Source organism: Callithrix jacchus, chromosome 9, assembly GCF_049354715.1.
Source record: "Callithrix jacchus isolate 240 chromosome 9, calJac240_pri, whole genome shotgun sequence".
Taxonomy (NCBI): Eukaryota; Metazoa; Chordata; class Mammalia; order Primates; family Cebidae; genus Callithrix; species Callithrix jacchus.
Genome location: NC_133510.1, coordinates 44,217,572 through 44,238,357, shown reverse-complemented (window position 1 = coordinate 44,238,357; position 20,786 = coordinate 44,217,572). Strand labels below are relative to the sequence as shown.

At 40.0% G+C, this 20,786-nt stretch overlaps 2 protein-coding genes and 1 long non-coding RNA gene across 6 annotated transcripts in view; 2 read left to right on the top strand and 1 right to left on the bottom strand.

Moving 5' to 3' along the window:
* Positions 1-4,439, bottom strand: part of TM7SF3 (transmembrane 7 superfamily member 3) — a 44,184-nt gene extending 39,745 nt beyond the window's left edge. For 2 of the 4 annotated variants that reach the window (XM_078339063.1, XM_078339064.1), the window contains exon 1: positions 3,966-4,439. In XM_078339063.1, the coding sequence (XP_078195189.1) occupies positions 3,966-4,089 (124 nt within the window). In that variant the 5' untranslated portion in view covers positions 4,090-4,439. The remainder of the gene's footprint in view (positions 1-3,965) is intronic. The other 2 variants (XM_035256003.3, XM_078339065.1) reach the window with 1 other exon arrangement.
* A 765-nt stretch (positions 4,440-5,204) lies between these two features.
* Positions 5,205-13,685, top strand: LOC144577888 (uncharacterized). The gene is made up of 3 exons (XR_013522735.1): positions 5,205-5,332; positions 11,560-11,676; positions 13,549-13,685. It is a non-coding gene; the product is annotated as an uncharacterized LOC144577888 (long non-coding RNA).
* Positions 13,686-13,816: 131 nt separating this feature from the next.
* Positions 13,817-20,295, top strand: MED21 (mediator complex subunit 21). Its single transcript, XM_035256004.3, has 4 exons — positions 13,817-13,881; positions 17,528-17,642; positions 17,913-18,013; positions 18,880-20,295. Exons 1-4 carry the CDS (start codon positions 13,840-13,842, stop codon positions 19,054-19,056), a joined length of 435 nt encoding a protein of 144 aa, XP_035111895.1. The 5' UTR covers positions 13,817-13,839; the 3' UTR covers positions 19,057-20,295.
* Positions 20,296-20,786: the final 491 nt, after the last annotated feature.

Genomic DNA, 20,786 nt, shown 5'->3' with positions numbered 1-20,786 from the left:
CAGGTAATACAGAGAACACCACAAAGATATTCCTCAAGTAGAGCAACCCCAAGACACATAATTGTTAAGATTCACCAGGGCTGAAATAAAGGAGAAAATTCTAAGGGCAGCTAGAGAGAAAGGTCAGGTTACCCATAAAGGGAAGCCTATCAGACCCAGCAGATCTCTCAGCTGAAACCCTACAAACTAGAAGAGAGTGGGGGTCAGTATTCAATATCCTCAAAGAAAAGAACTTTCAACCCAGAATCTCATATTCAGCCAAATTAAGTTTCATAAATGAAGGAAATATAAAACTTTTCATGAACAAGCAAGCACTCAGAGATTTCATCACCACCAGGCCTGCTTTAAAAGAGCTTCTGAAAGAAGCACTATACACAGAAAGAACAACCAGTAACAGTCATCCCAAAAACTTACCAAAAGGTAAAGAGTATCTCCATAATGAAGAATCTGTATCAACTAATGGGCAAAATAGCCAGCTAGCATTAAATGACAATATTAAACTCACAAATATCAATGTTAATCTTAAATTTAAACGGACTAAATGCCCCAATCAAAGACACAGACTGGCAAATTGAATAAAAAGTCAAACCCCATCAGTACACTGTAGCTAGATCCATCTCATAAGCAAGGACACACAAAGACTCAAAACAAAGGGTTGGTGGAAGACTTACCAATCAAATGGAGAGAAAAAAAAAACAAAACAAAACAGGAGTTGTAATTTTCGTGTCTGACAAAATAGACTTTAATAGTAACAAAGACTAAAAGAAGCAAGGAAGGACATTACATAATGGTAAAAGGATCAATGCAACAACAGGAGTTAATGATCATAAATATATACGCACCCAATATAGGAACACCCAGATACATAAGTTCTCAATGACTTATAAAGAGACTTGGACTCCCGCACAATAATAGCAGGAGACTTTGACACCACATTGTTAATATTCGACAGATCAACGAGACAGAAAATTAACAAGGACATCTATGATTTGAACTCAGAACTGAAACAAGTAAACTCAGTGAATATTTATAAAATTCTTCATTCCAGGTCCACAGAACATACATTTTTCTCAGTATCGCATTACACCTATTTTGAAAGTGACCACATAATTGGAAGTAAATCACTTTTCAGCATTTGCATAGCATTTCACAGACTTAAATGAAATATTGGTTGGCTGTTTGTTATTTTCTTCCCTTATTCATTCCTGTCTCCGCTGTTAAGCACAATTATCAGCAGAAAAGAGGTTTTCAATACCTATTTTTAGATTCCATTCCAGCCTGGGCAATAGAGCAAGACTCCTGTTCTCTCTCCCCCTTTCTCTTTCTCTTTCTTCCTTTATAAAAAAAAAAAGAAAGAAAAGAGAAAGACAGCACTTGCAACTAACCACAAATGGCCTGCTATCTTGTGTAAAGCACCATCAATAGCACAAAGACTGCAAGGCCCAAATGATGCTGTGCTCAATGAATTAAGAGCAGCAGTAAACTGGGACTCCAAGAGAAGGAAAAACTGCTTAAAAGTATGATCCATCTCATGTGCCTATTGGTCACAAAAGCACCCTCCTCAAACATTCTAGGAACTCCATCTGCCACCCTCCAAGATTTATTTAGCATTCAAGTTACTACCCAAGTTATGCAAATTAGCTCATCCTGCTAAAGATGGGTAAATCCTCCTAAATTACAGCAGTTGCTCAGTTTCTTCAGTTTGTGTGGTTATCAGAATCATCAAACAGCAATCCAGCCATTTTCTAGGAGGATTATACAAATCCTGAACTACATCCTTCTACCTTTCCATATTGATTTGTATCTGACAGATACGGAAAATATATGCTTCTATTATCACTTAGCAGTTAAGTCCCCACATTGTCCTTCTCCTGCACAGAATGACAATACTAATGCAAGGCAAAAAGAACAACATTGAGGAATATCAGTGCTATAATCATAGCAAAGAGGCTAAAACCAGTGTCTGAAAAAAAAAATTTCTCAACTTATTCATATTAAAATTTAACTTTTGTATAAAAATTTGTAGGTATTAAATACTAAAGCACCAAACTAGAAAGAAAAAGATCTGGATCCCTGCTCTTCTGACTCAGGGAATAGCCTAGATCAACTACAAACTCTAATATCTCAAATTCTTCACCTGTTAAAATGGAGATAGCATCTCTTCTACCTCCATCATAAGACTATTTTGAGGAATGAGGATGCACAGAAGGATTAAGTACTAAACACCTTGCTATGTAAGATATTCTTATTGAAAGGCAGCTTCACTGAAGTGGAAGGACTATACCATGAAATTTGCAGGGGGACACGCCTCTGTTCAAGTCCTATTTGTGACCCTAGTAGCTGTTCATGTGTTCCTCTGACAAGTGAGGAAGATCATTATATCACAGGGTTCTGGAGATTAAATAACACTGCACATGGAAAGCACCTGGCACACACTATATGCAGTGAACATTAGTGCCCTATTATAAGCAAGGCTTTTCTGTCAAAAAAAAAATTGCCCTTTTCAGCTTTGGCCTCAGTCCTATACAAAGATCCTACGATTCAGTTTGCACGGGAGCTTTTCAAAGATAAGCGCATAGGAGTACAATCACATTATTCAGAAAATATGTTTCAGAACTGCAACTAGTCCATTAACCTCAAAACAAAACAGAATGTGCTTAACTTCATGGAAAAGCACATGATGATCTGCCTGGCATAACTAGTGGCTTTACATTTCTTTTTTTTTTTTTTTTTAGACAGAGTCTTGCTCTGTTGCACCCAGGCTGGAGTGCAGTGGCGCAATCTTGGCTCACTGCAACCTCTGCCTCCTGGGTTCAAGCAATTCTCCTGCCTCAGCCTCCCTAGTAGCTGGGGTAACAGGCACCCAGCACCATGCCCAGCTAATTTTTTGTATTTTTAGTAAAGATGGGGTTTCACCATATTGGTCAGGCTAGTTTCGAACTCCTGATCTCGGGCTGTTGCCAAAACCCATTCACCAAGCACAAGACCTACATTCTAATATCCCATTCTGAGTTCTCACTGAGATGAGCAAGAGTCACCTGATATCATCAAAAATGGTGTACTCACAGGGAGCCAAGGCATGATTCTTCTTGGCTCCCACAGGTGAATTTGAAGTGGCAATAGAACTTTGTTGATTCTTGTTTTTCTCATTTTAGTTTTAGTCTCTATTAAACTCTTATTCTTTACAGTTCATTTATGGATGACAAGTTATTTCCTGTCGGTAGCTGCAATGATTGAGAATTTTGTGATCTCTAATAGAGATCTATTTCTTGTTGGATATGAGACAACAGACAACATAGTTCGTTTTTGTACATTTGTCTTTTTTGAGGTCAAATCAATTAGAAATTTCTTGCCCTCAAGTAAGGAGAATAACTCTGATACCTGGACTGGCACGCTTTTGTGCTTCTGTGTTTATTTTTCATTTGTGGCTGAAATTGTAGAATTGAGGGTATACACTATCTGTATTTCTATGTATCAGTAATTCAGAAAGTCCTTCATTTCTCATTGCGATTATGGAATGTTTTCATATCTCCAGATGGCATTAATAATACATTAGATGGTAAAGCCTCTTTAAAAATAAATAAAGCCCGATTCTGGGTTCATTTTTCCTCTCAAACTCTACAGAACATAACGAATTTGAAAAGCCTCTAGATTTGGGGATGTAAAAGTTCCATGCAGCTTGAGACCATAGTAATTAAGTCCTTAGTTCCACCCCAAGTCTTGCTGTACAGAAGCTGAGACATTCCACTGGGGAGCAAAGGGGCGCTTTAGTAAGTTACATTAAAGCCACAAACATGGCTGCTCCCTAAGGGAAATAATACTGTGTTAAAAAAAAAAGAGAGAATTATTTCTCTCTTCCCATTTCCTCCACCTAAATGAGAAGGCTGACAATAAGGCCTGCTTAGCCATGGGTGTTTCCATTGCAGGAAAAAACTCTGGTCCATGAGTACCGGTTCTGAACTCACCATTCGGAGTGCACCAACGCCCCCAGTACCATCTCCCTGCTAGGTTGACAGACCCCGGGCGGATTTTGACCTTGCAAGAAATGCAAAAGCAACTTTGGGTTGCAGAAGCCAGGCGCTCCGACATTACCCTCGCTGAAGTTCGCGAAGACCTCGGCTGCACCAGCCACCCGGCGTTCCGATGCTAGCACCGCTAGGACCAGCAGCTGCAGGAGCCCCATTGCTGCCTCGGCCAGGCAGGGCCCTCGCCGAGGCCAGGGAGGAGTGCGGGCTTGTGCGCCGGGGACCCACGGCCTCGCCCGAGCTACCCCGGGGCGCCCGCACCGGGCGCCATCGCCCGCCAGGTGCAGACGCCTCGCACCTGCCAGCTCCGTAGCCGCCGGCGTAAGCCTCGCCGCACTCCCGGCCCCAGCGAGAGCTTTCCTCTTCCGGCACTCTACTCCCGGCGCGCGTTCCCGCGCCTCCTCCCGGGCTCTCGCTGCGTCACCGCGACCGGTTTCTGGGCGCGGGCGTCGCTGGGCGTTTCCAGACAGAGCGCGCAGCCTCCCGGCGCTCACGGTAACTCCCAGGAAGAAAGACCTGGCTTGAGGCCCGGTCTTCTCACTTGTATCTCACCACTTGTGCAAACAACCTTGAAAGTACAAAATAACTTTCTGTTGCTGTCACCAGGCTATTGTTCCCGTGTTCAACGGCTCTTTACAACAGCAAAAAAGAGGCATCGGTTGTGAAAAACACAATTAAAGGCTATTTCCCCCAGTAGCAACTGCCTTCCCTGCTGAGGCTTATCTTAGCATAAAAACCCCAGGAGAATGCTGTTTGTGTAGTGGTTACCGCACCAGTCATGAGCACCACATTTAAAAATAGTTTCATTTTCTCGAAACGAAAGATCCTCGAAGACACGGCCTTGATCTGCACTTCTCTTTTAAGTCACATACCTGAGTGCTGTTTAAGGGACAGTAGTCCGTGTGACAGATGGCTCACCGAAGATGTGGAATCAGATGCATAGACTCAACGGTACTTGGGGAAGATTGTCTTGCTTTCCTTTCCTGCTTTTTAAATTTTTCCACTTATATATTTTGATGAGCAACTATAGCTTGGAAATTACATGTTCAGTTAATCCTACTAAGTTAACAATCTATAGCTGTGACCATAATGTGAAGAGGTGTTGAAGACAAAATTATTCATTGATACTTGTTAAAGCACCGAACAAAGACTACTGAGGCCTGTCTCAGTTGGCATAGAGACCACTGCAACTGGCTCTTACAGTGGGGACGAGTGACTGGGTTCAATTCTGAATACAGCACGGGCAAGTGGGAATTTATAAACAATGAGTTCAGTGGACAGAAAATTACTAAGAGGAAACATCAGAGGTAAGGGACATTTGGTGAAAGTGACCTAACAGGACTCCTCCTGAAGACAGGACATCACCTGTGGGGTGGTGGAGGGTGAGGAAACTGATCAGATGTGGAGGAAAGGGGGGTTCTTTGCTAAAACTGGATTTTTACAAAGAAGTGCACAGATGGACCTAGCAGAAGATTCAGAACCTGTAATAAAGTTTGGCCAAGCGAATAATCTTTGTCACAGGCACAATTCCTTTTCTGCTCTCCCACTGCCTGATCCAAATTTTCACGCTTTTGGTGGCACTATTTCTGTGGTGCTTTTCACTCTCCCACATGCCCCTATTCCTATAACCCTCAGTGGATGAAATCCAAAGAAGATGAAGGGAACAGTTATGATAAGGGTAGCATCTGAATCAGTGGATGGATTATTCAGTAAATAGTGTTCTTACTGATTAGCTGCACTATGGGCAGAAAGAATCAGAACCCTATATCACAATAATTGTCAAAACAAAATCCCAAAGTAATAAAACCATAAAAGAGCTAGCAGAAGAGTACTTTTTTAAAAAAATAATAAATTGATCTCAAAATGGGAGGAGCTTTCTAAGAAGCACAACAGCAAAGAAAATAACCATAAAGGAAAAGATTGGTAGACTTGGCTACATACATAACTTTACAGAGATAATCGTATTAAAGTAAACACACAAGCAATATGAAAAGGCAAGCTGATGACCAAAAAATAAAAATTAGCAAAGGACATGAATACAGAATTTCACCCAAAAAAAAGGAAATACAAACTGCCAGTAAATACATAAAAAAAGTTCAATCTCATTAGTAAACAAACAAAAAAAAAAATCAAATTAACAAACTAAGATGTAAATATTTTAAAAGCAAAAGGACATCCAGTGTGGATAAAAGAGCTGAGAAGGAGGCATTCTTAAGTAGGGATAGTGGGAATATACACTTTAAAAAAGCAATCTACATAAAAAATGTTTAAAAATCTTATTTTTGTAGATTTGGTATAATAACTCCACTTTTAGATTTAAGTATGTAATTAAATAAACATATAAAAATTAGTATAATCTGGGGGAAGTGGTACATGCCTGTAGTCCTAGCTACTCAGGAGGCTGAGGCAGGAGGATTGCCTGAGCCCAGGAGTTCAAGGGAGCAGTGGTCTATGATTGCACCTGTGAATAGCCACTGCCCTCCAGTCTGGGCAACATAGTGAGACCCCATCTCTTAAAAAAAAATTAGTGTACAAAACTATGGATCAAGGTGTTATTTAGAGTAGCAAAAACATCTAAAACAACATAAATGCCCAACAAGTAGGAGTTAAATATCCTATGATACATTTATATAATAGATCTTGTGCAGCCCTTCACTTATATTCTAGAAAGCACCTGATTGACGTCTTTATGAAAAGGCAACTTATGATGTAATATATATATATAGTATCCAGCTTTTTTAAAAACATACATCTTTTATTGACTCAGAGGAATGGATACAGTTTTGTTGTTTGTTTGCATTTTCTTTTAAGAGACAAGATCTCACTATGTTACTGGCCTCAAACTCCCAGATGTAAGAATTCAAGAGGAAGAACAGGAAAGGTGACTTGGAAGTCAAGGACAGGTTTATTTTAGAAAAAACAAACCTGAGAGGAGATTCTGGCTAGTTAGGTTAGAGGCACACTCTCTTACAGATAAAAAGTTTTTCAGGATTTAGGGTGGGAGAGTTTATCAGCAGCTTGGACTGCTTCTGTGCCTCTTTGTGGTGCTTACCTGGGAGGGAGAGTTGTGTATCTGTTCCCATACATCTTCCTGCAGCTGCAGGCATACCCCGGAGTCTGCTTTTAGCTTCCCTGTCTTGGTGCAGCTGAAGAGAAAGGAATGTACTTATTAAAGCCCACTGTTTTCCTAGGGCCCATTGTATGAGAGTGAAGTTTGGCAGTTACCCAAGAAACCTTCCCCCCACCTCCCTTCGTGCCTGAGCTGTCTTATTTGTGTTTTACTGTCTGTTCTTTCTGGCTGCTTGTAGTTAGAAGAGAAGTGATTTCCTCCAAATGCGCAAGGCTAAAAAGAGACCTGGAACTTAAAGTGGCAGTGTTTATGGGAGATGACTATGCTCCTGCTCAAACTCAAGCAATCCTGCTGCCTGAGCCTCCTGACTAGCTGGGACTACAAGCTCACACCACTGTGCCTGCCTTGTTTTCTTTTTTTTTTTTTTTCTTTTTTTGAGACAGGGTCTTGCTCCTTCGCCCAGGCTGGAGTGCAATGGTGGATCTTGGCTCACTGCAAGCTCCACTTCCTGGGTTCAAGCATTCCCCTGCCTCAGCCTCCCAAGTAGCTGGGTCGCAAGCACCACCACACCCAGCTAATTTTTGTATTTTCAGTAGAGATGGGGTTTCACCATGTTGGCCAGGATGGTCTTGATCTCTTGACCTCATCAGCTGTGAGCTTCAGCCTCCCAAAGTGTTGGGATTACAGGCATGAGCCACTGTGCTCAGCCCTTGTTTCCTTTTTAATATGCATTCCTGGTTATATGCATAGAAAAAAAAAAGGTTGAAAAATATATGCCAGAATGTTTAAAATAATTACCTCCAGGTGGTTAAATTAAGAATGATTTTCTTTGCACATTTCTGTAAAAAAGTTCTACATTGAAATGTATCATTTTTGAATAAGAAATTATGATTTTGTAAAAGATACATATAATTTTAAGAGTTTTCTTGTAAAAGCATTCAAGACATAAGTCCCTCTTCCTGAGTCTGACACATAAATGCTTTTTGTGATGCAGCTCTTGTTCACCTCCCTAGGTTCTTGCTGCAACTAAAATCAGACATATACATTGCTGGCCACATTGCATTAATTTCAATTTCCTGAACTGAGCCTTTTCTCTCTCCTCCATACTTTTGCATCACAGTTCCCCATGCCTGCAGTTGCCTGTGCCTACATGACAGCTGATGATAGATGTGTCAGCAATCAGAACAGGGCCTCATTACCTTGGCTTCTAAGTACAGTATTCTGACAGCTTGGGAGGATGATTGCCTGGGGCTTCATGTTCATGTCAGAGTTCCATTGGACAGCTGAGAATCCAACTAGCTTAGCAGCTCTGCAGATGAGTTTATTTTTTCTATGCATTGAAAGGAAATGCAGAAACTGAAAAGATTCCCAAGTACAAAATATGCATAATTAGAGCCTGAAAGTTTGTTTAGGCCAGGTGTGGTAGCTTCAAGCCTGTAATCCCAGTACTTTAGAAGGCCAAGCCAGGAGGATCTCTGGAGTCCACGAGTTCAAGACCAGCCGGGCAACATAGTGAGATCCCCATTCTTACAAAACAAACAAACAAAAAACAGAAAAAAAAAATTAGCTGGGTGTGGTAGGGCACATCTGTAGTCCCAGATACTCAGGCATCTGAAGCAGAAGAATTTCTCGAGCCTAGGAGTTTAAGGTTGCATCAAGCCATGATTGTATCACTGTCCTCTAGCCTGGTTGACAGCAAGATCCGGTATCTGATAAAACAGAAGTCTGTTAAAATTTAGAAAAGGAAGGAAGGGCAGGAGGGAAAGAAGGAAGAAGGGAGAAAACTTACTCTAGATTTTTAAATAAAACCTAAGATAGCTTAAATGGAATTGGGAGCAAGGATCCAGGGAAAAGGCAGGACCTCTGTGAACCTCTGTGAAATTTGCCCATGTATTCTTTTCCACTCTAATCTCACCTTCGTCCATATTTTTTAACTCTTATGCTCTTTCGTGGATAGTAATTTACATTCTTTGACTGTTTAAGTTAAATTCAATAAATGCTTATTTAGTAGCTATTATATATAAATTATTATGCTAGAAAATTCATTCATTTGGTTGATAAATATGTATTCCGCTTCTATGTGCCAACCTAAATGCTCGGTGTTAGGTACTGGAAATATGGAAACAGAATATGTTTTCTGCCTGCAGGTAACCCATGGACTGGTTGATGAATTAGCATCATGTATGAATAATTAGACCTCGGTATGCTCAGTGCAATTATAGAAGTGTAAGGAAAAATTGTGGTAAAGATTAGAAGCATTTAACTTTCTCTCAGAATTCAGGAAAGGCTTTTATAAAGAGATGGTTAAAATAAGATTTTCTTCACTAGTATAGTGGCAAATAAAAAAATAATAGGCTGGGCACGGTGGCTCACACCTGTAATCCTACCACTCTGGGAGGCCAAGGCAAAAGGATCACCTGAGGTCAGGAGTTCAAGACCAGCCTGGCAAACATGGTGAAATCCTGTTTCTACTACAAATACAAAAACATTAGCCGGGTGTGGTGTCAGGTGCCTGTAATACCAGCTACTCTGGAGGCTGAGATAGAATTGCTAGAACCCTGGGGGCAGAAGTTGCAGTGAGCCAAGATTGTGCCACTGCACTCCAGCATGGGTGACAGAGTGAGACTCTGTCTCAAAAATAATAATCATAACAATAATAAAAAAAATAACGTTTGAGGACTGTGAGGACAATCACCAATGGAACAAAGTGGAAATGTGGATGGAAGTGTGGGCATTTCATACAAAGAAGAAAGAATTATAGGCATTTTTATATGGTGTGCATGGAATTATAAAACAGCAGAGCATGTTTAGGGAATTTCGAGGGGTGTAGTATAGAAAATATTTATAGTATATTCACCTCAGCACTAGGAACATTTTAGATATTTGATAAATTGCAACTGTGAGTATTAAAGACATTTTCAGCCAGGCACAGTGGCTCACGCCTGTAATCCCATTTGGGAGGCCAAGGCTGGTGGATTATCTGAGATCAGGAGTTCGAGACCAGCCTGGCCAAATGGCGAAACCCCATCTCTACTAAAAATACAAAAATTAGCCAGTCATGGTGGTGCATGCCTGTAATCCCAGCTACTACTTGGGAGGCTGAAGTGGGAGAATCGCTTGAACCGGGGAGGCGGAGGTCGCAGTCAGCTGAGATGGGGCCACTGCACTCCTGCCTGGGCAACAGCAAGACTCGGTCTCAAAAAAAAAAAGTTATTTAAAAAATTGTTAAAGGTGTTTTTCTGAAAAAAATAGAGTTGCTACAGTCATAAAAACCAAACTACTTACATGATTGACTATGAGGGCTCACTGCTAAAGGTGATGAGGGTAAGCAAGGGTTCATTATAAGCTCTAATTTTCTATATGTTTGAAACTTTTAATAATATAAAGTTTCAAAGAAAGTACTTGCCAAAATTGTGTGTTTAAAATAGAAGATCTATAATACTGGGTTCCTGCTCCTAAAACTATATAATCCAGTTGGTGTCACAAGAGAAGCAAATGAAAAAGCAGATGAGAAAGTGTCCAAATCAAGAAAAGAAGAAAGGAGAGGTCCCTATAGACTCTAGCAATTTATAAAATTTATATGAGAAGTATAAAAAAGGTTAAAAAGGTAGGTAAGAATTAAATAGCAGGAAAGAAATTGCTTTGGGAAAGGGAAAAAATGAGGAAAGAGCAAGACCAATGGTTCTCAATTGGGAGCAATTTTGTCCCCCAGGGGACATTTGGGACTATCTGGAGATACTTTATGTTGTCCTAAATGGATTGGGGGGATGCTACTGCTTTCTCGGGGGTAGAGGACAGGGATGCTTTTAAACATCCTACAATGCACAGATCAGCACCCCACAACAAAGAATAATCTGGCCAAAAAGCCAACAGTGTGTTCATTGAGAAATCCTGAGCTAGATGCATAGACTATATTTGGCAGGTGGGTTATTCCTGAAGTCTACGGCTTCAAGAGACTCATAAACCCCTTTTCAAATGTAAGCTAAGTTGTGGACCTGCTCTGGGGAAATGGTCCACAGCTTTTAGCTGATTCTTTAATCTGATTCTCCAAAAGAGACTGAAGAAGCAGAAAACCAAGGGGTCAGGGGCCTTGGCTGAAACAGAGGATTATTTCACTCAGAAAATTATCAAGTGGCAAGGCTGGGCCTATTCGCTGAAGCCAGATTATAGTGAAACTTGAAAATCAGGCAGAGATAGCTGGACATCAACCTGAGGTCTCTGTGGAGACACAGAGGCAAAGACCTATTAGGAAGATATGGCAGGACAAAAGCTGTGTCACAATGTGAGTTGTCTTGAAGTGGCTTCTCTACTTCAGGTACCCACATTCCCTTCAATCAGACTGTAAAACTTAGTATTCTTACTGAGTGGACTAAACTATATCCAAGCAGTAACCAATCCATATTAATTTTTTTCTCAAAAATATATTTTAGTCATTCCTTCTTATCTGTCAACACTCTATTCTAGGCCCAGCTCATCTCACTCTTGGACAACTGGAAAACCTTCCTCTAAGTCCTTGGCTTATGCATCTTTGCAAACTGATCACCGGATATACTTCCTGGCAAATGGCAGGCATTCAGTAAGGTACACTCTTAAGTGAGGGTGGGAGAAGAAGGTCGTAGGTTCCTTCAAAATTACAGTTAAATAAAGTGATCTCTCATTAGTCCCATTATGGTGAGCATGCCTTATCCATGTTCCTAGTGAGGCCCCAGTGCGTCTGCAGACTGTTTGGGGATGGGGGTGGCACATGAGTGTGAAGCAGAAGTGGTGCTTCCCAGCAAGGGTTGGGATAAATCCAACAAGCTGTTTCCGAGGGACTGTGTCCCCCACCTTCCCTGCAACAATCACGAATAATCAGCCTGAGAAAGAGGATATGAGAGTTTGTTTGAAGTCTACAAACCTATTATTTGCCAATTCCAAACTCATTTCTTTCTTTCTTTCTTTTTTTTTTTTTTGAGATCTTGTTACCCAGGCTGGAGTGCAATGGCGCGATCTCGGCTCACCGCAACCTCCACCTCCTGGGTTCAGGCAATTCTCCTGCCTCAGCCTCCTGAGTAGCTGGGATTACAGGCACGCGCCACCATGCCCAGCTAATTTTTTGTATTTTTAGTAGAGACGGGGTTTCACCATGTTGACCAGGATGGTCTCGATCTCTTGACCTTGTGATTCACCCGCCTCAGCCTCCCAAAGTACTTGGATTACAGGCTTGAGCCACCGAGCCTGGCCATCCAAACTCATTTCTTACCAGACTATCCTCAGGCTAAATTTCCTTAAATATCAAATTTCTATTATCACTCTTCACACTTAAAATCTCAATACGTCCCAACTCTAAATCTAAATTGTGCTTCTGATTTTTCTTAAAAGTGAACCTGCTCTACCAATGCATCTAGCTTATTTTCCAGGAATCTCTTTTGCAACAATATACTGTGAAACCTCCACTCTCCTCTCCACTAACCCTCCTCTGTTCCTCACAGGGATTTCCTCACTGTCACGGAAACCAAAGAAGCTTATTAATTACCTACACTTAAACTTTCCCTCGTAACTCTAAATGCTCTTCTTCCTTTCTTCTTCACACATGGTCACTACTGCCCAGGTTAGTACCTGACCTTTTTGGACACTTTCTGTTTATTGAGTGTCACCTGTCCCAGCCCACCCCACTCAGAATGAAAGTGGGCACCCAGTCTCCATATGGGTAGCCCCAACCTCTTCAGCTCAAAGGTGACAGAGAAGGCACCCTAATCCTGTTCTTCATGATTGCCTCATGAATTTTAATTTATTATTTTTTTAATTTTTAGGTTCAGGGGTACATATGAAGGTTGGTTAGAGGAGTAACCTCATATTTGTTTAAAGTCCATATTGTGACTCCCAAGTACTCGAGTTTGCTTGCTGTGTATATGCTTTGTGGTCCACTGGAAACCTTGTTAAAGGTTTTTTCTGAAAAATAAATAGAGAGTTACTACAAATGTAAAACCCAAAGTATCTACAAGATTGTCTGTGAGTTGCTAAACTGTTGAAGCTGGTGAAAGGTATGCGAGGGTTCACTACACTCTCTACTTTTGAATATGTTTGAAACTTTTAATAATATAAAGTTTATATTCAATAATGTTGACTATATTATTGAAACCTAGAAAGCAAAAGCAACGGAAGCTTTCAAGACGATATAAAAAAATTAATATAAACTAGGGGAGGGACAGCGGGGGGTGGGGAGTTGGGGAGGGATAACATGGGGAGAAATATAAGATATAGGTGATGGGGAGGAAGGCAGCAAACCACATTGCCGTGTATGTACGTATGCAACAATCTTGCATGTTCTTCACATGTACCCCAAAACCTAAAACGCAATAAAATATACATATATATATAAAGAAAAAATAATATAAAAATATCTAGTGTTCAATTTGGTCAGTAAATAAATACATGAGGGTAAGAGAAATCACTAAAAAAAAATCTCCGCAGAATCCAACAATCTCTGAAGGCTTTAACACCTAAAAATCTAAAGAAACCCCTCAAAGCAACTGGACCGCGACCATTCTTCCCCAGTTACTCAAAAAGATTCAGCCTCATCCAGCTGTAGCCCGCTCTAGAAAGGCCGCTCGGGGAGTCCCAGCCCCTCCTGACAGGGCGGGCAGTTCTCTCCGACCCCACCCCTTCCAAGAACGCAGCCCTGTGATTGGCCAAGACGCGTGCCAGAGCGGCCCAGTCGCGGAAGAGCAGCTGTTACGGCGTCTGTTTGTGTGCAAGAGAAACATGGCGGATCGGCTCACTCAGCTGCAAGACGCGGTGAATTCGGTGAGGAATTTCATTCGATTAACCTCTGTCCTTTTCTTTCCTGAGGTAAAGCAAGGGAGGAAAGGGGCCCAAAAGGCAAAACTTGGAAGTAGGAAGCGAACTGAGACACGGCTTCGGCATAAAGAGCGTGTCCCCCTTTATGGAGGGAGGCCCCACCGCGAACTTGGACGTTTGAAGCCGGCTGCCGTGCGAGGCAGCCTCTTTCGCCTGAGGAGACCGAGACAGGGAAGGTCGCTCTTGTCCGGGTCAGACCGCCAAGATTTGTGGGCTGCGCGGTCCTGTCGTGTTCCCTGAGGACAGTTTTATTATTAGTGGTGCTTACGGAATCTCTTTCTTTTGGGAGTTGGGGGAGAAGCCGAAGCTTTTTTCTTTCCTCATCAATTTTAATCCACCAAGGGAGGTCTCATGCTCTGGATGACTGGGTTTTTGTAATGAAATGTCGGCGCTTTCAGGTTGGTGCGGGAGCGAAGCTGAGGTGAGGTGAGAGATCTTTCGTCTTAGCTCGTTCCTATGGGCCCAGAGTCTCCTTCCATCTCTTGTCTCTTGGCCACCCTTTAGAATACATCAGTTTGGGGACATCTGTATGATAGGAAATCTTCTAATTCTCGCATACCTTTCCGTTTGAGTCCTTTTTTCTTTTTTCTTTGAGACATTGTCTCGCTTGGCCTCCCGAAGTGCTGGAATTACAGGTGTGAACCACCACACCTGGCCTGTAAACACTTTTTTAATGTCTCCCCCAAATTCTATTCTATTAAAGGCAAAGTCTTGTGAGTAGTTCCCCAATTTTGTTCCTTCTGGTTATTTTTCCTCCACAGTATTGCCTGAGTGGAAAGTAGATGCAAAGCCAAAGGATGCGTATACAATCATGAGTATGGGCCCTTAAAGAATGGGTTATGTAAACCGTAAATACATTAACCAGTAACAGTTAGTATCATTATCTGGTATTATGGACTCTACATAATTGTATGTGCTGTACTTTCATACATTGGCAGTGTGGTAGGTTGGTTTACACCAGCATCACTGCGAGCACTAAGTAATGCATTGCGCTACAGCGTTAGGACTGCTACGATGTCACTAGGCGGTAAGAATTTTCAGCTTTGTTCTAACCACAGGGGACTGACATAGTATCCTTTGATCAAGACGTCGTTATGAGGCTGTGGGTATACTTATTACCATTACAAATTACATAGTTTTCCGTTAAATAGTTTTTCCTCGATAGTTATGTTTCTCATTGTCTAATTGTGATTTAATGTCTTAAATAAGGGGCTGCAGAGAAAACATGCTGCGAGGAAAACCTAAGTACCTGGTCTCCTTGCCAGTTTTTTTTTTTTTTTTTCATTATTGCATTTTAGGTTTTGGGGTACATGTGAAGAACATGCAAGATAGTTGCATAGGTACACACGTGGCAGTTTGATTTGCTGCCTTCCTCCCCTTCACCTATATCTGGCATTTCTCCCCATTCTCTCTCTCCTCAACTGTCTACCCCCCCGCTGTCCCTCCCCTATTTCCCCCCAACAGACCCCAGTGTGTAGTGCTCCCCTCTCTGTGTCCATGTGTTCTCATTGTTCAACACCCACCTATGAGTGAGCTCATCCTCACTGGTCATTAGAGAAATGCAAATCAAAACTACATTGAGATACCATCTCATGCCAATTAGAATGGTAATCATTAAAAAACTCTGGAGACAACAGATGCTGGAGAGGATGTGGAGAAATAGGAACACTTTTACACTGCTGGTGCCAGTTTTTTTTTCCCCCACTCACTGTAAGCTAATAACTTGGTATTTTTGTTAATACATCAGGCTTTGCACACTTGAAGAGTGTGAATCTACTTGTGATAAACTGATATACTCTGGGTGATTAACAGTAGTTTTTAAGGCTGAGAGGACCAGTCTCTAAATGTTGACTTCATCAAGATAAATTCTACCCTGCAGGGACTTGCCTGGGCTGCCAGCCAGCCTCCTTCAGGGAACTACTCCTTCGAGGTTTTACAAAATCAAATTGTAATGATGCTGCTGGATAGAAATCTTATTTTAGGGAAAATTTCTTATATTCATGTATGTCTTGTAACTAGAAGGATAGTAAGAACAGAGTGAATATGGCCTTAACTTTAGGTTAAGCATACTGATAATTGGATTTTGGAGAGAAGCATTTAGGATAACTAGTATGAGTGCCTACTGTATATAAGCGCGATCATGTTTTCAAAGAGATACTCCTTCAGGAGGTTAAAAAATGTATATTCAGGAGACATTTAAGTGATGGAAAAACAGTTTGTGATTAGGGAGTTACAATGAATTGAGTGTTTTCAACTGCAGGTTCTGAAGTAAATTGGAATATGGAGTGATGTGAACCAAAATAGGGAGAATCTTCTTAAGCATTTATTCTAATCATAATTAATTATTTGTATAACTTTTAACAGTTGTTCTACCCTCTGAAAACTGAGTGCAGAAGCTATGTCTCATTTACTATGTGTTTATATACAATACTTGTCATAGTTATTTTCCATAAATTTTTGTTGACTAAATGGATCTTAAGAGCTTTTGAAGAATGGAACAGATAACCACTGTGTTGAATATTTTTGTGTCTTGTCTGTTCCTCACAACAATGTTGTAATATGAGAATGTATCCAATTTAAAAATGATAAATGCTACTTGAGTTAATAGAACTAGGATTAGGATCTAGACTTGTATAGCAGCTGAGCGCTTATTGCTCCATTACAATTAGCAAAACCTGGACAAAGCCATTTAGTCATGAGTGACTTTATAACTAGGTAAATATGAAGGAGTAGTGGAAAACAAGACAGAGGAAAAGAGAAAGATTAGAAGTATTAGTAGAATTTGAAGATCAAAGGAAAGTAAGAATCTGTGGTTAGACTGGTTGACTTAGAGACTGTCAATACAAATTAAACAGAGAAAACAGTTGCCTTTGAGTTCTGTAATTGAACAATGGCAGAGAAACCCAGTGCAAATGCTTATTAGAAATAGGAGGTTTGAGAGGTCAAGACTAGGTGAGAGAAATTGGTGGGGAGGATAGGCGTTTTTAATTTGGAGATGATAAGGAATTGCTGTTCTCAATCTTTAGAAGTACTTAAGGAGTACTTTTAGCGCACAAGAGTTTAAAACTTGAGTCTTGAACAAATATGTTTCTGATTACTTAAGGTGCTTTTCTGAGCAGCCTTTTCCCCACTATTTCTTTATGCTTGTAACTACTCCAGTTTCAGAAAAGGAATTATATACTTTGTACATGAATAATAAATTTTCATTTGACGCAATGCCATAGGTAGATATTTGCAAGTCAGATTTCCATCACTGCTCTTTTCCATCACTGTTCCCCAAAAGTCTTTACTTTTGGCTTATAATAAATATTGGCTAGTGTTCTCTTACCATTTTACTATCAAAAGAAAAGAAATATTATTTTTATTTCAACTGTTTCAACTGGGTTGATACCAAACTTAGTTTCTTTGCAGAATTAAAATGTTTAATTAACGTTATTAGTAACTGGCTTATTTTATCAGCAATTATTCCTTTCTGTTTTATTCCCTTACTCAGAGATTATGATTAAAGAAATTTATTGTTGTTGCTGTTATCAATAAAGTCCTTAAAATTGATAAGTCCTTCCTAACCTTGACATGTTTTCTTTGGCCTAAGCTTGCAGATCAGTTTTGTAATGCCATTGGAGTATTGCAGCAGTGTGGTCCTCCTGCGTCTTTTAGTAATATTCAGACAGCAATTAACAAAGACCAGCCAGCTAATCCTACAGAAGGTAAACTGGTTTTCTTAGCTTCTCTTTGACTCTCACATTTATTGTAATCCTTTCAAATTAGATTTATTGAGCAATTCGGCTTATTTTGTTTCCAAAAATTATGCTTAATTCCCAATTTGAGCTAAATGTGTAATAGGATTTGTGTATATTTTAATCATTAGAATCCTAGTGCAGAAAAAGCTATGTGAAGTTTCCAGTTTCACTAACTTAAAATTTGTTCTGAAAACTTGAGGTTTTCTAATGACCTGATCTAGCATTATCTTTCTCTAGAGTATGCCCAGCTTTTTGCAGCACTGATTGCACGAACAGCAAAAGACATTGATGTTTTGATAGATTCCCTACCCAGTGAAGAGTCTACAGCTGCTTTACAGGTAAGTCTTTATTCCTTTGAGAATTTTACCAGTAATAGAGAATTTTGAATTAAAGGAGCAAGGTTTAATACCTTTTGTCTGTGTCCATTTGTGCTGCTGTAACAGAATACCTGAGACAATAATTTATAAAGAACAGAAATTTATTTTCTCACAGTTTCTGTAGGCTGGGAGGTCCAAGATCAAGACATTTATTACTCATTGTGCATGAGTAAGACATTTTTATTTAACACAGTGCTATGTTTAGGGCCATGTTTAAGGCCATGTTGAGGGCCTTCTTTCTATTTCCTCACATGGCAGAAGGCAGAAGGACAAAAGAGCAAGAATTCCCTCTTCAACCTCAAGCCATTTTATGAGGGCACTAATTCTATGAGAGCTTTGCCTTCATGACTTAATATCCTCTTAAAGGCCCTTTCCTTCTTAATACCTTCACATTGGGGATTAGATTTTAACGTATGAATTTTGGAGGGGACACATAACGTATGAATTTTGGAGGGGACACATTCAAATCATAGCACCTTTTGTTATAATATTCAATTTTCCATTATAAGGAAACCTCTTATTTCCTCAATTGTGTCTCTTTTCCTAGTGAAGAATGAGAGGAGGGTGGCATTCTAGATGTGGAGTAGAACAATGGTGCCCAAATGTAGTGTGGAAGGGAGTCACTTACAGATATCTAGAGATTTCTAATTGAAAATTCATTCTTTTTAATAATTCAAATGAGGAAAATTCTTAGAAGTTATCTGATTTTTAGAATTTCTTTGCTGAAAAACACAATAATTGCAAAGTCATCCAGATTTAAAAATAAGTACCTCTGTGACAGCTTCCCTCGTTAACTCTAAAGATTTCAAAATTTCTGTCTTATAAAGGCTGCTAGCTTATATAAGCTAGAAGAAGAAAACCATGAAGCTGCTACATGTCTGGAAGATGTTGTTTATCGAGGAGACATGCTTCTGGAAAAGATACAAAGTGCGCTTGCTGATATTGCACAGTCACAGCTGAAGACAAGAAGTGGTACCCATAGCCAGTCTATTCCAGACTCGTAGCACCAGTGGATACCATGTGGCTGAGAAAAGAACTGTTTCAGTGCCATTAAGAATTCTGCATCAGACTTAGATAACAAGCCTTACCAACAGTTACAGAAGCATTCAACACTATGACACATGTTCCCTTTTTAGCTATTTTTAATAGTCTTCTGTTTTCACTCGTGATAAATAAGCTTATAAAATAATGATTGAACCAGCTTTAAACCGTCATACCATCATTTTTTAACTGAAATTATTAAGGCAGATGATGCATTAATAAACATAAGTAAACATATATAAAATTCTATTGTGACATGATTCATGTCTTTATTTTGTTGTCTTGGCCAGTACTTTTACAAATCAAAACATTTCTCAAGCCAGAGAAGAAGGTAGTAAGAACAGACATAAGGGACATTTTAGTTTAGGCTAGCATCCTGCCTCTTAGAGGTGGCATTGTGTAAATTTGAGCTTTGAGCAAGAAAGTTTTGGAAATTGTATTGCTTTTAAATAGAGTTAGTGTGGCTGGATAAGTAAGTCACATTTATGCAAATGTTTCTTCTTTCAGAACTTCATACCTGTTCTAGTTCATCTACACATTCTACCAAGAAATCCTCTGTCAGAATTTTCCTGCTATTGTGAAAGAATTCACCTTGTATTTTTCATCCTTCTCCTTAATTTGCTTGCATCACAGTGAAGTATGTTTTTGAATCGTCAGTTCTTTCTCAGTCTCTTTATTTATCTAAAGTTTCTTTCTTTTGCCCTTTATTAATCTCTCAACTTTTATTGCTGTATTCTAGTCAGACCCGAACATACTTTCAATACATCAGTTACTGGGCTCTATTTCACCTCAAGTTATTATTGCTAACATTTGTATCAGCATTTTCAACTATGGTTACTCATCCAACCCTTGGATCTCTTTTAGTCTAGTGATTTTCTCCACTGGAAAGGTGGAATTAAAATGTATTCACATTTTAACTGGCCATTTCCTTGGGCTATATTTTTCAGAATATCCTGAGCTACATTTGCTGTAATCTTGCTATTCAGAGTTTAAGTTTCCAGAGAAACCAAAAATACAACACTGCCTGTTATTTTTGTCATAATCAAGCTTTTCCACAGTTCTTGAAAAGTACTGTGTTTCAAATTTCAGGAACACCAGTGTTAGCTATAAAATTCGTAACAGTTTATTGGCTTGTCACAGAAAGTTTTTGAACTTTTAACTGTATTTTCATTGATGTTTATTAAAAACATTTTGCTATCACAGTTATTGTCCATAAATCTGTACTCTTCATTGTAGTTTTTGGAGGAGAGAAGATTTGATCAGAAAACTGATTTTCAAAGTACTTAAGTGTTATAAAGGAGTCAAGAAGGTACAAATAGAAAATGTCAGGCCGGGCATGGTGGCTCATGCCTATAATCCCAGGACTTTGGGAGGCTGAGGCGCGTGAATCAGGAGGTCAAGAGATCTAGACCATCCTGGTCAACAAGGTGAAACCCTGTCTCTACTAAAAATACAAAAAATTAGCTGGGCATGGTGGCGTGCGCCTATAGTCCCAGCTACTCAGGAGGCTGAGGCAGGAGAATTGCCTGAACCCAGGAGGCAGAGGTTGTGGTGAGCCGAGATCGAGCCATTGCACTCCAGCCTGGGTAATGAGCGAAACTCCGTCTCAAAAAATTTCACAACCTCTCAGAATAAAACATAATAAAATAGTAACCCTAAATTTTATTTTATTAATACATTGATAATTAAATGT

What these genes read in the sequence shown, in the direction of transcription:
- MED21 (XM_035256004.3), top strand. Translation starts at nt 13,840, where the DNA reads ATGGCGGATCGGCTCACTCAGCTGCAAGACGCGGTGAATTCG. An exon ending in TGCAAGACGCGGTGAATTCG is followed by an intron (nt 13,882 to 17,527) that starts GTGAGGAATTTC and finishes CTTTGGCCTAAG; the next exon opens with CTTGCAGATCAGTTTTGTAA. An exon ending in AGTCTACAGCTGCTTTACAG is followed by an intron (nt 18,014 to 18,879) that starts GTAAGTCTTTAT and finishes TGTCTTATAAAG; the next exon opens with GCTGCTAGCTTATATAAGCT.